Here is a 16,817-nt window from a genome sequence, read left to right on the forward strand (position 1 = left end):
TTCTTTGGACACAAATAAAGAAGGGTCAATATTGGTCAAATTAAGCTCTAGCATACACAAATAAATGTACTTCATAAAGTATTACTGGAACTGTGCAAATCAAAAGTCTTATTTGGTATTACAAGAATTTTAAATAAAGCTTTCACATAATAACATTTTCCAACTGAAAAGTCATATGGAGAACAAAGTAATGCAGAGGTTTTCTATTTGAAAAACACACCCCTTTTTTATTCAAGAGTGATACAAGATAAGATACATCATACAGTATATACAAAATCTACACATACAAATATCAAAAGAGATAATAACAATACAAATATTTATCTTTCTTTTTCTAAAAAAGCATCTTATTATAAAATAGTCCGGCTTCTGTAGGCTATTTCAAAGCCCCAAGTCAGTTATTAGGTGATATTTATAAATCGGGGTGTGAGCTTATTTTGAAAGAGCTGTATGTGCCAAGCATGTATAGGTTCCCTATGTAAACAAATCCCTCTGTGCCCGTAAAAGTATGCACTGTACAAGGACTCTGTTGTGATTATGGTGTGCTACTATCAGTGTACAGATTCAATGCATAAGTTGATGACGAATAAACCATAAGAAGTCTCAAACAGGGAACACATTTCTCATTCATCTTCCCCTCAATTTTTCTATTCTGCATCCACGACAATTGATTAAAAAGAAAATCACACTTTATCTGAACATTCAAAGTGTTATCTCAAACACAAATTAACTGCCCACCGTTCTGCTACACTCAGACTTCAATATCCCTTTATTGTCATTACAATACATCCAGAGGAGGGTACACTCCAATACTAACTGGCTGCACAGGGAAGGCAGCAGGTCTTTCCTTTCCACAATTTGACTGTGACAAAAACAAAAGATCCTTTGCATTATCAAGGAGATGCTCAAGATGCAGCAACATTTCTCAGTCCAGCAGTGAGTCCCAGTGTTGAATACTGGCCGTATCTGTGCACCCTGTGGGTTACTGGAGTCTCATGCAACTGCGTGGTACGCATTCAGCCTGCTCCTCCAGCTCAGGGCAGGGAACGCCAGCATTGGCCGGCCGCAAAAGGATGTAACGTGTGCGGTGGCGGACACCACCTCTGGAGCAGGGACCAAGACACAAACCCCAGGATGACCAGAGAGACACTTCACAGTCCAATGGGGTCGCTGAATCGAGAAGAAAGAGATGTGAGAAAAGTACAGTACTTGGGAGTAAAGAGAGAAAGTCAAAGAGTTAAGAAGTACAAATCTCTGCAGAAATAAAGGTAATTAACTTCCAGGTGAAATGTGTATGTACCACGGATGTATTGGACTTACCGAAGAAGCGCCGGGGATTGATAGAGTTTGGCAGGATATGATTGGACATAAGGATTTGACGGTCAGATGATCTGCTCTGCTGAGTGATCCTTATGCTGGCAATAGGTGGAAGCTCCTTTAAACGTGGATAGTAGAAGGAGTTGGCGGGATGGTTCGGCATCTCAGATGTGATCTGAGCGAGGCAGCAAAAAAGCGTCATGCAAAATTCATCAGGAGAGCCGACATGTTGTCAACTAAAGTTAAAATACACAATAGGCCACTTCAAACACATGCTGGGAGAGGAGAGCTGTTCTGTTATGTAAGAGAGGCCCTTTTCACTCAAATCACTTCAGGTCAGGCATGAGGGCCGCCAAGTAATCATTTGTGCAGACAGCTAAGAATGACGACCCATTCCCACACTGCTCACCTATTTAAAGTATAAGACTTTGCTTTGCCTCACCATGGAGCGAATGACTAAATTAAGTCAACGTGTCAACTGATGAACATTTTTGTACTTGTGAATGTGCGAGACCTCACCTTTGTGATGTTTTCTCGGGGGCTTGTGGGGAAGTTAGGAGAAGAGAAAGTGAATCCACTGTCTGTCCCGGCATCATAAGGATGGAGGTCAATGGTCACTTCCTGTTTCCACTGGCTGCCCTCGCAGAGGTTTATGCTGTCCACACCAACAAACCAGTCAGGGCTGGGGATGATCTTCACCATCAGGGACAACTGTCGGTCAGAGAAAGAGAGAGAAGGCCGTTAGATCAAGCGTTAATGTCCAAGAGTGAAGACAGACAATAAACAGAGGGGAAAACTGAACTAGATGAAAGAAATACACAGATAATGTACTTTTGTTCACCTAAATTACCTGCAGAACTAAGCATGTGGACATTAGCATTTAGCTCAAAGCACCACTGCCAAAGTACAGCCTCACAGAGCTTTCAAGTTACCAGTTATTCTGGTTACCAGTTGGTATTGTTTTCATCTTTGTGAGTCTGTGTGTGTGTCTTCATGGCAAATGGAGGTCCTGGAAACACCTACTTTAGTAGAAACGCCTACAGAAGAGGTTTTGAGTTCTTTGCCAGGTGTCAAAATTTCTGTCTCTCTGTGGACAGATTGTGTTGTCACAACAGTGCAAATGCAGTCAGAAATCTTTACAGGTGTGTAGTTGGGATCAAAGTGAAGGCTGAGTTTGAACATGGGTGTGGTCCAAGTGAGGGGTGCCAGAAGCAGGGGATAGGAAGTGTTGCCCAATTGGAGTAATAAAGTCTGATGTATATAGTTATATCTTTTCCCCAAGATTGTTTCATATGTGCTGCTGTGTAAATATTGTTTTTTGCACTGATGAGCGGATTTAGTTTTCTTGTATTTATTTACTTTGTCAAATTGTTACTGCAAAATAAAATTACACAGGAAATGCTGCGATATACTTAATTCACAAGAAGACAAACAAACAATCAAAGCACAGCTGGGATTATTATTATTCTGGCTCCAGTCAAAGGTCTAACTGCAGCACTCTGGATAAGTAGAAAAGTAGGGGAAAAATCATTATAGAAAAAAACAACATCAACTGGTCGCCAAGTAATTTGATTACCTCACCGCAGTATTATGTGTTATGCTGCCCCTGTCTGTTAATATACAGTATGTTGTTTGTAGAATGTATTAAGTTAATGGAAAAGAAATAAGCTAGTAAAATACACACGCACACACTGATGATGTCAGGATTTATAAAATGTGTCAATTATAAATGAAGGCACTGGAGACTGTGTGTGTGTGCACTGCGCATACATACATGCACCAACTCAGTTTCCTGTGCAGGGTTAGACTGTGTCTCCTCTGTGATGGATGTTTCCTGAGAGCTAGTGACCTCATACAGGAAGTGGCCTGGGGGTCAGCACACGCTGAGGTGGCAGAAGCCCAGAAAAAAACGCATTTAAAAAGAACGCCTCCTCACTTGCGGTTCGAGGTAGGATGGGTGGGCTTGGAAAGCTTTGGACAGCTTGGAAAGGGTGGCCTGGAGTCAAACAGAGAGCGCTGGATAGAAGAGTGCTGGAACAAACTTCAAACCAGTTCACCCGGCGCAAAAGACCACTCGGGACAGGAGGCAGGCAGGTAGTCAGCATGACACATGGGGTCTGTTTCTTGCCTGTGACGCACGGCAGAAGAAACCAAATCAGAAGCAGCTCTGTTGCTTTTTAGAATCATCCACTGATCCCCCCCCTCCCTCCCTCCTTCCTTCCTTCCTTCCTTCCTTTCTCCCCCCTCTGCTAACATCCCTCCCTCCTCTTGTCCTTTCAGGCTCCTTTCAAACAGCGTTTTTTCCAAGAAGTCCCGTCCTGCTATATCCATTGGGCCAGTCAGCGAGGATGTCTACTCAGGGGTATCCCACGTCAGTGGCTTGATCAGTCCATGTTGCTTTCAATATACAGGCCAGGAGGTATCTCTAGACCAAAGACAGTTTGATTCCTTTCACTTTTTCTTCATCACAGCTAATCTTCTGCGGAGCCCTTGAGAGCCCTTAAAATCATGCACTCAGTCCAGCAGCACTAGCACTTTAATGCTCAGTTGTTGTCCCATTTTCTGTGGTGCCACTGATACAGATACTTTAAGAGTAATGGCAGTTGGATCCTGAATGGTACTTATTTGCCAGGATCTGTCTGTTTTGAATTACACATTTAACAAAAATGGCAGAGGGCTCATGAATATGGAGATAGGAATAATATGTGTTTGGGATTCTTGGGGCATTGCGTATGAATGTTTTGGTTTGTGTGCAAGACAAAAAGCATGGGATTTATATAAGAGTGTGCAAGAAAGAGAAAGAGAGAGAGAGAGAAACATACGGACAGAAAAGCAGAATAGCAGATGAAGCTTTTAACACATTCGTATCATTTCGTCTGTCATTGTCACATTCATAAACACACAATACTCATAACCTGCTTGTTTTTGCACTCTGTCCACTGATCTAAAAACAGATGGACTCATTTAAAAGCAAGCACAGACATCACGTACCTAGATGAAAAGCTGTAAAGCTGCTGTCCATGACAAGTTACCAAAGATGCCCTGCAACAGGATTGATTATGATTTTTATGGGCCCCCGGGTACAAGCAGTGGAGTAACCAATAAACAAATGTAGGTCACCAGACTTTCATGCAGGGCAACACCTATTTCTAAAAACTCCAATGTATGTATGCCTTTCCTCTGCACCTCTTTATCCCATGTGTATCGGGTACACATTATTTATACATAAATGAATAGTTCATTTCTAGTTTAAATTGAAATGGTATGGCACATTTTTCCATAGTGCCATAACTCATGCCTACCTCAAATACTTTGCTTAAGCCCTAGGACCAAATTTATCGAGTCTGACCATGACCTTTGCCCCCAGACTTACTCACTATTCCGCAACAGTGTTACCCTGTAGTCCAGCAATGATACCGTAGTTGGACATTGAGAATGCAACCCAGCAGTCCACATTTATCAGCAATTTTAAATGAGATAATATGAGACTACAGCTGTTCCCAGAAAGTGACTGTGCCAGGCCAAGAGATAGTCCAGCACATAACACTGCATAATGTAACATTACTTCAACAAGATATAACAAGTTAATTAGTAATCATTAGAGGTGCTGGTTAGTAGATTATGTTGCTGTTGTACAAAGCCATACTAGCTGTTTTCCTGCTTCCAGTCTTAATGCTAAGCTCAGCTAACCGGCTTCTATCTATAACTTCATATGCACCGCACAGACACAAGTGTTTTCTCAAACTTTTCATCTAACTCTCGGTAAAAAAGTGACTCAATGTGTTCCCCAAATTGTCAAGCTATTCCTTTTGCTAAACCTAATATCAGGCCCCTGTTGGACAGACAGCAGACAGAGTGCAGACCGCGAAGGATGGATGTGGGTGTTTGTGGCTGCTGAGCTTCAGCACTCAGATTAAACATAGTCTGATTGGATAGTGGAAAGAAGTGTGTTTGGTCAGAGCAGATGGACGACGTCATGGGGAGGCCCAGGTCACCAGATGACTGAGTAGGTTTAGTCAGATACAGTGACTTACTGTGTCTGAGCATGTGTGTGCTTATGTGAATGAGTACTGCTTCTACTTAAGTTTGATTTTTGCTTACCAGGGAGCCCCGGGGCTGCATGAGCAACTCCGTGGAGCTGTGCCCGATGCCGTTAGGGATGCCGGCTGTTCGGTGCATGGCGCCAACCGCGCGTCTCTTCCTGGCCTCCTTGGCCGCCTTCATCAGCTCCACCGTAACCCCGACCTCGGAAAAGCTCTGCACCCCTGCACCAGCCGGAGCACCATGCTCCCACAGACGAAAATGACGATTATGGCTGACCGCTGAAGGGGAAAACGAGGAGAAGAAAGGAGTAAGATGCTTATTCACTGGAATGCATATCAATGTCAATGAAGTACCACAGAGCCTCAGCCAGACGGTGAGATCATTTCCACGATGGAGCCTGTATGTATTTCTTCGGCTGCCTCCGACATCCTGCAATTAAACAGACAATTCTGAAGGAATTGCCAGCATGCACGTCTTTGGCATTATTGCACTTTTACAGTTAGCTCTTTTCTCCTTTTATTACTGCTAAAACAACACAGGCGGAAGCTGCCAAGAGATAGGTCAGGAGTTTACCCTTATTACTTTTTCCAAACAGGCATTTAATTCAAATTCTCATATTTAGTTCTGGTTATCTTTGAAACCGGTTGAGAATCAAGAGAATGATTTAGGCCAAACTGTTTGCATGGGAGCGCCATATTGAAACCCACAGAGCCACTTGCCTGGGCCAGTGGTTTTAAGGGCAGAGTAAGGTTAGCCAGAAACACGCTGATGGTTCTGCCTTACCTCACTTTTCAGAGCTGTCTACAGGCACACAACCATGCAGTTATGCTTAAATGCTCTTGACACGTGTATTAACACAGACACTGCACTGAGCCACACACACAACCTGCCCAGCACACTTCACACACTATCTTGTTTCTCCCCAAACTACCATTACTTACACACTTAATTGCATTTCCATCCTAACAAATTTCCCACAAGCATCAGGGCCTTGAAACTCAATAACACGTCACGTTTAGGCCCCACCAAGAAGTTAAAGCCCACTTCCCTTCCTTCCTAAATTGCTTGCGTTTATTTATTTTTTTGGCCATGATAAACCTCTTCCCTCTGGCAGTGTCCTTGACTCCTCACCCCCAGGTCTCCACAGTTAAGCATCACACAACCATTGCAGGCCCCCAAACCTCTCGACAGGTTATGCTTTTCTCTATGCGGTGACAAACTCCATTTCCAACGTTCTTTTTGACCCTTACCAGCAGACTGTCAGCCCATTGAGGCCCCTGTGTTTTTCTTCTCATTTTGTTCCTATGCCTTAAGGGAAAGGGACACACATTAAAAGCCATTATGGGTGATCAGAATCTCCGGTGCCTGTCTCTATACGGAGTACGTAGCACATCATCCTCTGGCAGGGCAGCAGGGCACCATTGGAAGAACTGGAAACCAGACAAAGCCACGCCCGCTGCAGACAGTGATGCACGAGAGCAGTCCAGCTCACAGACACACACACACACAAGCACACAAATGTACAAACATCTGCCAGCCATCCCATGTTCCATGGCTTGGGGATAAATAAATAAAAAGCAGAATAAAGGGGCCCGAATTGCTTCTTCTTGTCCTCCTCCTGGCTCTGAGGTAAGCAGTCTGACACCACCACACCCCAACTATCATCACCCACCTTCACCAGCCCCAAAACCACTACTCCAGTGTTTACTGCCAACACTGTGGTAAATTAGCAGAAATGTGGGAAGGAGTGTAGGGTTGAGCTGAATAAATAGAGAAGTTTAAAGATATGGCCAGACAGAAGCTGAAGAAAACCCCACCTGGTAGTATTTAGACTGTCTTTCTTATTTCTCTATTAACATCACTCACCCCCGTGTATGTGTCTGTGTGCATACGTGGATACTGACAAAGAGGAACTAGACCTCGGACACATGATGGGGAGCCAAACATCTGCCTTAAGTTGAAGCTACGTGTCCCTTCATCTCACTGTGGTCACCATCTCTGTCCCAGCTTTGTGTCCTCTTTCTCACAAAAACAATGTATGGGTCCATTTGACTGATTGAGGTCAAGTCTGAAATAATGGTCAAAATTCAATGGATTACCAGGTGTAAAACTTTCCATAAGAAATAGCAGGTTTTTAAATAATCAACTTCTTTGTCCCTGGCTGTCTTTCTCACCTATGAGCTTGGACCACTGTGCAGGGGGCCGGAACAGTGGATACTGCTTGGGGAATGCCTGTGGGCTCCAGTGACCTGTAAAGACCAGGATGTAGGAAGCAGGACCCTTGGCTGTGCAGTCTGTCCCATTGAGTGGTCGCAAAGGCCCAGCAAAAGTGAGACAAAGCTTCAGAAGTACGACGAGTAGCTGCTGCAGCCAACCGCAGGTCAGGTGCTCTGATGACTTCATCTGAAAGAAATGGAGAAATGAAAAATGGTTGTGAAAGAGTTTTAAACATGTGGGATATTCTATAATCAAAAGCTGATGAAGAGGCCTGTCAGAAGCACTTTGGCATGTCACCATTGTCTATCAGCAAGCAAATGAAAGGATCTTAACATGAACATTAAGGAAACCAAACCCAGACAATCGTGGAAAATCAGTAAGCGGGAAATTCCACACTCTCGCCCTCATATCATAACACATCCATTTTATCGAAGAACAAAGATGATTGAAGCTATTATTGACCTTTGAATGAAAAATAAGGTCAGATTCCCCGGTGTGTGTTGCTCCACAGCCACTCTATGGCTACACGGCAAATTAGTCCATGTAATGTCTGCCATAGCGCTGTTGTTTTATTCTAGGCCACGGATGACATCTCTGCGGACCGATGCAAATCCTGTCTGCTCTGCTGCTCTACTGACATCACCGACTGACCATCCACCGACCACCAGCGGCTGACTCATAATCTCACTCTATTACAAGAGGCAGAGCGGGGAGAAGGGCACCTGCATTATAATTGTTTAAAACACATTTCTGCCTTACTTTTCATTGGGGAGGGCTGAAGAGTTTTTGCTTGATGAGATGAATGTAAATCGTGGCCACACTCTGCACACACAGCCTTTTACCTTAAACTCCTCTTCACCCTCAACACCCGTTTTATCATCCCTCCTCTGCTCTCCAACAACTGAAACAGACTAGGCTGTTCTATTGTGTGTGAGAATCTTTGAAAGCGCCGCAACAATGCTCCATCTTAATTTATTCCAGACTTGTTTCTAAGGCTGCATTCAAAATGTGAGCTGTAAAATATCCATGGAAAGAACCAGAAGTAATTTGACAATGGGGGGGGGGGGGGGGGGGGGGGGTAGACACACACACAGTTTTATTGTTTCTATAAAAAATAATATCACATGAATAAATACGTGATATACGGGAGTGATGCCTCTATTGCAGGGATGGGAGTACACTTTCATGAAAGTACTTTTTAAAAATACAAAAATGATGTTTCAACATCTTCCTATTTCATTGGCAAATGTATTAACTTTAAGATTGCCATTTGTGACTCGACAGATACAATTCTCTGTGTTTGTGTGTCACAGAGTGATGTTTCGTGGCTGCAGCCTTGTGTGGCGTTACTATGGGTTATTACACTATAACTAAACGCCCAAGCAGCTGCAGAATGCAAACAGTTAAATTTGGGCACACAATAACACACGTGGACGCAAACACACAAGCACACTTGCACGTGCACACACCCACACAACGTATGCACATAACACTCATGTCCAGCTGCACATTGACCCTGAAGTCTATTTCCAGAGGTCAGATAATATTACTCTGCCAATGTAGCAGCAACTTTTCTGACTGCAGCCTTATATGTCACAGAGTGTGTTATCAACTCCCTGTCTCCATTAAATGTATATTAACCACTGCACAGTTTTAACAGCCAGCCATAAAAATACCTCATGACACACAGAGCCCAGCTTTGATCTCACTGTCGGATCATCTCAATGGCTTCAACTTTGCGGCTCTACAGGAGGCAGATAGAGATCCAGGTTGAAATGCTTGTTCATGCAACTAGTTAAAAACAGTAACTCTCTTTCTTTTGTCCCAGCTTTGTGAGCTTGGGTGAATGGAAGTTCACCTCGTGGAGCTGGAGGTTTTACACATCAGTACGTGATCTTAACTGCTGCTGTGCTGTCTGCTCCGTTAACTATGTCTTAGGATAGAAAATGAGGTCAGTCCTGTGACTGGCTGGTGCAAAGTTAACTTTGTTTACACACAAATGAGGATGAGTGTTTTAACTGTCAATACATAGCACACACTGAACATGATCTTTCTTCCTCAAAATGATTGGTTTTGGATATACTCTAAGTGTAGCCTGTTGATGCCCGGCATGTGATTTTTTGTTGCCATAACAACCATTAATCAGATAACCCTAATCTACACAGAGTTTGGTTCAGTAAACCCTTCGACCATCTCTCTGAACTTGTCACACTGACACTATAACACACCAAAGAGACATTTCTTGAATTCCCACACTGACACACTGAACTTTATCAGCACACAGCAACCAGCTGATGTCTGCAGGCGCTCCTGGAGATACAGACAGTAATATTGAAATTTTGTATGGCATTTATTGATGCATACAGAGGCACACACTTACTTTCCGTGGACATAAGGTGTACACTCTCATACACATGTATGCAGTCACACCGACCTGCTCTCATCACTCAACATAGACACACGCAGCAGTTTTTTTAGGTACAAGACACAATAAAACTATGGGGGATGTGGCTCGGAGCCAAATGTGGCTGCTGCCTCCACATGGGCACCTTCACTGTGTAATTACAGCAGACTCATGCAGAGATAATACACACATTTGTCTCAGCTCATATATACAGGCATGCAGGTATGCACGCACAAGCACACATTTGTGCACACAGCGGGAGGTATGTCCATTTTTAACAAGGGAATGGCAGGGAGGTAATTTGTTGTTTTCCCTAAGATTGTTTCTCAGAAATCTTTAGTTGGGGAAGTGTTGGATTTTGGGGACTTCAGCTGAGAAAGGAAATGCATCCCTCTGTTTTGAATAAGCCTTTAACACACCCCTGTGGGCCTGTAATGTTCATCTTCATGCACACAGATAGACACACTCAGCCGTGCATGCATCACAACAGGTCGTCAGAAACTCCACAATATCAGCAGAAAGACCGGTGTGGATGGACAGAGCAGGTATACAGCACCTGTATATCGTATAGAAATAGTACCAATTAAGGTGAAGCAGATGCAAACGTGCAAAAAATCATTAAATACGAAATGTGAATTCAGTGGCAATTGATTTGTGTTCAGGGTTACAATAAGCAAAAAACAAACATCCATTGCAAAGGACGCAATTTGGACAAAAGTGTATGAGAACAAACAAGGCGTACACTCAATGATGAAACATACATTCTTCCACTTTAAGGTACAATTTTGTGTTAGTTGGACTTTATACTTTTATACAGACAACACCAACGGCTTTACTTACTGGTTACTTTACAGAATAAGATTCTAGGCTACAAAAACATATGTTATATTTCTGAAACATGATGCAACATAAAATGGTGCATCATGTTAAAGCATCAGTCCTAACAACCCCATAACTTAATTCACTATATTAACAGTATAATAAAATATCCCTCTGAAACTTTGCACAAAGAATTGTAACTTTGACTTTTGAGACGCTATGTATAGTTTGCCGGCAATAGTTACATAACGCACTTTACAAATTGTATACTTTTACATTTTGAGTGCATAACTTCTATTCGTGAGAAAATACTTTTGCAATGTGGTATTTATTACATAAGTAAGGAATCTGAACATTTCATCTCACACTGCTTGCTTTTACTCCCAAAATTAAAAGTTATGTTAAAACCACAAGCGCACAGGATATGCTGTCTAAAAACACACTCACACTTGCATGTGTGCTCTCAGACTCTCGAGCGGAGAATGAAGGGAGGCTAAGTGTGTGTCCTACCTGTGTTGGTCAGCAAGTCATTGACAGAGAGAAGCTGCAGCAGAATCACCCTGTTGGGATCTCAGAGGAAACGGCTCGACTCGCTTCTTCTCTTCCTCCACTGTAAGCTGCTGTCTGGTGCAGCCTTATCAGCCTTTATCCCTCTATTCTCCGTCTTTATCTCCTTTCTCTCCTCCCTTCTTTCTCTCATTGTATCTCCTCATATTACCTCTTTTTCTCGCTGCCTCTCGCTTTCTCCTCCCCCTCCTCTTTTCTCCCCCTACCTCTCCTTGTATGGAAAGGCAGTTAACAGCCTCACTCCTCTCCTCCACTGTCCCTCTCTTCTCTCCCTCTATCTTTCGCCCTTCTTTCTTTCTCCAGTCTTTGAGTGGCTGTGTAAACTCAGCAACCTCATTGCTGACAAGGTAATCAACACCACATTGGCCTCGCTTAACATTCACCACTCAGCATTGTGTATTTTTTTACCCCTGTTTCTCGGAGCACACTGTCAGACTTGTATGGTGTTGGTTGCTGAATAATGGCAGTAAAATAAAGAGAAATGAGAAATAGGGCTCACGCACAGATATGCAACCTGGATAACAGACGAGTGGCGTCTGGACAGCAGCACAGGCGTTTATTTCTACAGCTCATTTAATGATTGGACATTGCAGAGAATCAAGATTTCGTTTTAATGGTTGCTGTCTTTTTCCCTTTCCAAATATTTCTGACCTGTGCCAGATCCAGCTGTGATCTCAGCCGAGGGTCAGAGGGTGTGTGTGTGTGTGTGAGAAACGTGTGTTCACCAGTTCCCTTCCCACAGCTGGTACACACATGGACAACCAGGGAGGTTTCTGTTACTGGGTGCTGCTCACTTATCAATAGGTCAAGGCTAAGACTGGAGTGAGTGTGTGTGTGTGTGTGTATGTGTCTGTGTGTGTGTCTGTGTGTAAAAGTTGGTACATATGCATGCTTGTGAGAGAGAAAAGGAACTTTTCTTTCTTATTATCCATGGCTTTGATGCAACAAGGCATTCACAGAATATATTGCACAGAACAATCTGCTTCAGACAGATACACACAGGTCATGGTTGAGATGTAATGCAGCACAGCTCGACACACTATCAAGTCGACCTGGCTAACATCCGCCACAACCAAAGACAACTGTGCAATTGGACAACTGCGGACCTTTAAATCGACTCGGCCACGTCTCTGTATGACTCGCCCGAGAGCATTCCAGAAATCAGGAGAGACGAAAGGAAGCTGGAAGAGGAGAAGTGGGGTTAGCTGTGGATCAGGAAACAATTTGGACTGTTTGTCCTACGGTCATAAACAATCAAATAAACAATCACACCCATTGGTTCCTCTCCATTTCTTTCCTCTGTCTTTGTCTGCAAAGCAGTTATTCAGTCCTCTCATCTGTCCGTCTGTCTGGAAAGTAGGTTATTGGAAAAACACAGACTGCCCACTGACCAATGATAGTGAGCTCAGCATCCAGATTCACTCACTAATGTGAAACATCATTGACGCACTGTCAGATACACAGGTGTGCGTTTTGTATGAGTGCACACGACACATAAACCAAACCGCTAATAATCTGCACTGGCATACGTCAAAGGACATTTAGACGCACTCATGTCCCTGCCAACCTGTGAGAGAATTGATGAAAACTGGAATTGCTAGAACACACGGTTTACAGTTAAACAAGACTATTCGGGACACACACACACACACGTACACACACACGGCAGCTTGCATACAGCAGCAGAATGGCTTCAAATTGCCTGACTGACGCAAATCTCCAAGATAGCTGAACGTTTTCTTCCTGTCAACGCTTACGTCCACGTCACTCGAGCCAAGTGAGTGAAGCAATGAGAGGAAAACCTTGAGCTAATCACAGAGCGCTGGGCCATACGCACTCCAGTGTCTCAGCTCAACCGCCGCAAACCCTCTAGACCACTCAGACAGACAGACACCAGGAAAGAGTAGCATTACAAACATGGATAATATTGACAGTGTTTGTGTTCCATTATTACACGGCTTTGTGTAGCTCTGTCAAGAAATACGCAATCCTCGTTAATAAGATCAATTAATTGTTGGTTCTGGACTTTTTCTTAAGGCTTTTTATGGGATTAGATGACAATAAAGGGAATACACAAGATAATCTGCCTTTTATTGTAATTCAGTATAAGGTCAAATAAAGATGCATTGCAGTATCTTTTGAAAAGGATCCCAAACCTGCTGCAGTCTGACAGTGACGCAACATATGAATCATTCAGTAGCTGGAATAATATTCTATTATTCCAAAGACAACCAAATATTTATCCACTCTGCTTTAGAGCTGGTGGAACGATCTTTCCAAGTAGGGTAGGTCATCTGTCATGAGACTAATCAATCACACACGCTCTCTCACACATTCTCTCTGTCTCTTACACACACACACACACACACTCATTCTCTCTCTCTCTTACACACACACACACACACTCATTCTCTCTCTCTCTTACACACACTCATTCTCTCTCTTACACACACTCATTCTCTCTCTTACACACACACACACTCATTCTCTCTCTTACACACACACACACACATTATCTCTCTCTCTCACACACTCATTCTCTCTCTCTCTTACACACACTCATTCTCTCTCTCTCTCTCTCTCTTACACACTCATTCTCTCTCGCTCTCTCTCACACACACATTCTCTCTCTCACACACACATTCATTATCTCTCTCTCTCTCACACACTCATTCTCTCTCTCGCTCTCTCTCACACACATTCTCTCTCTCTCACTCACTCACACACACACACCTTCTGACCTTGGTTAAATGATCTTACATGACCTTTGAACCACTTTGAGTTGTTTTCTTCTTTTTGAATGACCCACTCACTGAAACCAATGCAGGTTACCGACGCAGGATGCCCCATTTTACGGAGCAGTTTAATGATGTTACTGAGCCAGCAGCAGCACGGGAACCAGCACTCCCATTTGGCTGGTTTTACCGGTGTGTTCCCAGACCTGATGGAATCTGAGAATTTCAAGACTCCCTTCTCCTCCATATCCTTGTCTTGAGCTAAACAAACAAATATAAAAATCTGTCTGCACAGCATGACGCATGATGCCCCGCTGCACTTTTTTGGCACAATTTCAAGTAGGACTTGGAAAGCAATGAGTGTGAGTGATTCAGGTCTGTTAAAAATATTGCTTGCACCCATGGTCTCCTGCAACTACACATACTATACACATGTTAGGTAATATGCATATACACACACACATATACAATATATATATATATATATATATATATATATACACATACATACATACATATACTGTGACAATAGATCATCCCTTCTCTTTTCATCTAGCAGCACTATCATAAAGTCAGAGTTTTGTCCACTAAATGTCCAACAACACTAATGACATTTGCTGCAGCCTGCGCTGTACTTAGTGTTTGTGCTATTTAGCAAATGTATACCAACATGCTAAACACAAGCATTAACCAGTAAGCATGGCTGTAGCCTAAAGTCTTGTTGAGAGGACAGTGGTCTGTATAAAAAGCTCATTAATAACCAGAAACTGTTTACAGGAGATTATCTCACCTATAACATATAAAGATGGCCCTAAACAAAGAAGTAACCAGAGTTATCTACCTACATTAAAGGGGAACATATCAGCATACCAAAGTCTGTTTCCAGGTCATGGGAAATACTACAAAAAGATGTACAAGACTTTTTGTGGTTTCAGAGGGAGCTGTGCCAAGTCTGGAAAACGTCCTCATGTGAGGTCACTTGAGTCAGTGTTGGTTGGGATGGAGACTACAAGTTTGAGTGTGTGGAGTTAGAAAGACGTGAGCTTACCAGATATCTGGAGCCCACTCGTCATCTGGGATCAAGGCTACATGAGCCGCATTGAACTAGCAAAACACGCCCCAAATCTCTGACAGAACTGCAGGTAACGGAGTTGCATTGTGGGTAATGCAGGTGCCTGGTTTTGACAAGAGAAGACGACTGGATGGAATAAAGAGTATAGCTCTGGTTCTGCTGCTTTGCTTGTGATTAATTATTGTTCCTGTCCATCACGAGTCTGACAAAGGACATGCTTTTTACTTTGACAGTTTCTTGGACAACATTTGGACAGCCAGCTTTCGACTGCAAATAATCATTGGTTGTTTAATGAAAATAAAAAAATCATCATGGGGTGAATAAACGCAACCAAACCAAACCACGGAACCCTTACGCCTTAGGGTGCCAGCGGGCTCCTGAAGGTGCCTCTAGTAAGTGGACTTCAGCTTTGAGTACCATCACTCCATTTTAAGAGTAGCCTCCTGGTTATGCACATGTGGTAGCATAGAAGCCCCTTTTCCCGTACACCCCACCTAGCCTGCCCCCTTGTGAAGCTGTGGCCTTTCAGGCATTGCATAACCCCTCATAGCCATATGAAAGATCTGACCAACTGGGGTAGTAAACAATTATGTTTAGGGCAAAATGTAATCAGTGGGACGACACACTGGCAGCTGGCATCAATTGTCACCATGTTATTGACCACTATAATCAAGCACGGATCCTTTTTTCAAATTAAATAAAGAAAGACAGAGTGAAATGTTCAGTACACAACAGGATTTCATGACCAGTGGAGAAATCCTATTACTTTGAAAGGTAACAACGAGAGCAAATGTTTAATTTTTAAGATTTTATTAAAATACGGTGTGGCGTTTACCATCGGAAGTTACCATCACAAACATGATTGTTTCTAATAAAAAAGTAAACAAAACAAAAATAAAGCTTAAGAGCCTAGTTACAGGAGAACTTTTTTTTTTCTTTTTTCTTTTGCAGTCTGGTGAAAGAAAAAAAAATCAATTCACACTGAGTGGAAAAAAATGTTCACATGTTGTAAAAATACATTTCCCAATTTTAACATTACAGTCACTTCCACACATTCATTCATTCATTCCTTGTTAGATGGTTAGATATCAGTGCCAAAAGAAACCAAAACAGAAAAAAATAAGTTCAGACCTGTGCACAAAGGGGGACCGAGTAGAGCGGTTTCTAAAAACGGAGGAGGGTGTTCTACATTCTGGGGGCGAAAGACTTGGTACAAGGGACATGAGAAAGAGGGCGACTGCTGAAGGATATGTGTGCATTTGAACCCTGAGAGAGAAAAAGTGACCGATTCTCATCGTAATTTTCTGCTTTTTTTGACAGACCACACCAGTGCCCTCCCCCTCCCAGCCCCACTGGGGCTCCGGCAGCACTGTGAAAGATGCTTTAAGAGCCTCAGAGTGGTAGTGGTGGGCGGGGGCATTCTCACATCCAAGAGTGAAATATCAGCTGTGGCTTTGTGAGCATACGCACTGTGCTTATGTTAGCCTCCACACAAACACGGGGCCGGGGTGACTTGAACTGTTCGAAGTTAAAAAAGAAAATTATAACATCTTATCAATGCGCAGTAAGACATCACACTGGAAAACGAGGCTAAATGTGGTTCATCAGTGAAAAGGAAATGCAACGTGCTGCAGATTTAGGC

General features: G+C 43.1%; 1 protein-coding gene across 1 annotated transcript; it reads right to left on the minus strand.

The window, feature by feature from the left end:
• Nucleotides 1-344: 344 nt before the first annotated feature.
• On the minus strand, nucleotides 345-11,469 carry spon2a (spondin 2a, extracellular matrix protein). Its single transcript, XM_034544347.1, has 6 exons — nucleotides 11,312-11,469; nucleotides 7,536-7,764; nucleotides 5,419-5,639; nucleotides 1,837-2,028; nucleotides 1,321-1,492; nucleotides 345-1,170 (listed from the first exon to the last, which is right to left on the minus strand). The coding sequence occupies exons 2-6, from the start codon at nucleotides 7,762-7,764 to the stop codon at nucleotides 983-985; spliced, it is 1,002 nt and encodes a 333-aa protein (XP_034400238.1). The 5' UTR covers nucleotides 11,312-11,469; the 3' UTR covers nucleotides 345-982.
• Nucleotides 11,470-16,817: the final 5,348 nt, after the last annotated feature.

This window comes from Cyclopterus lumpus, chromosome 10 (assembly GCF_009769545.1).
Source record: "Cyclopterus lumpus isolate fCycLum1 chromosome 10, fCycLum1.pri, whole genome shotgun sequence".
In the NCBI taxonomy this organism is placed as follows: Eukaryota; Metazoa; Chordata; class Actinopteri; order Perciformes; family Cyclopteridae; genus Cyclopterus; species Cyclopterus lumpus.

Bases quoted from the DNA above. Each gene is read 5' to 3' on its own strand.
- spon2a (XM_034544347.1), bottom strand. From the start codon at position 7,764: ATGAAGTCATCAGAGCACCTGACCTGCGGTTGGCTGCAGCAGCTACTC. The intron at 2,029-5,418 runs GTAAGCAAAAAT...TCTGACCGACAG, and splicing joins TGCAGCCCCGGGGCTCCCTG to TTGTCCCTGATGGTGAAGAT. The intron at 1,171-1,320 runs GTAAGTCCAATA...TTCTCGATTCAG, and splicing joins CAATCCCCGGCGCTTCTTCG to CGACCCCATTGGACTGTGAA.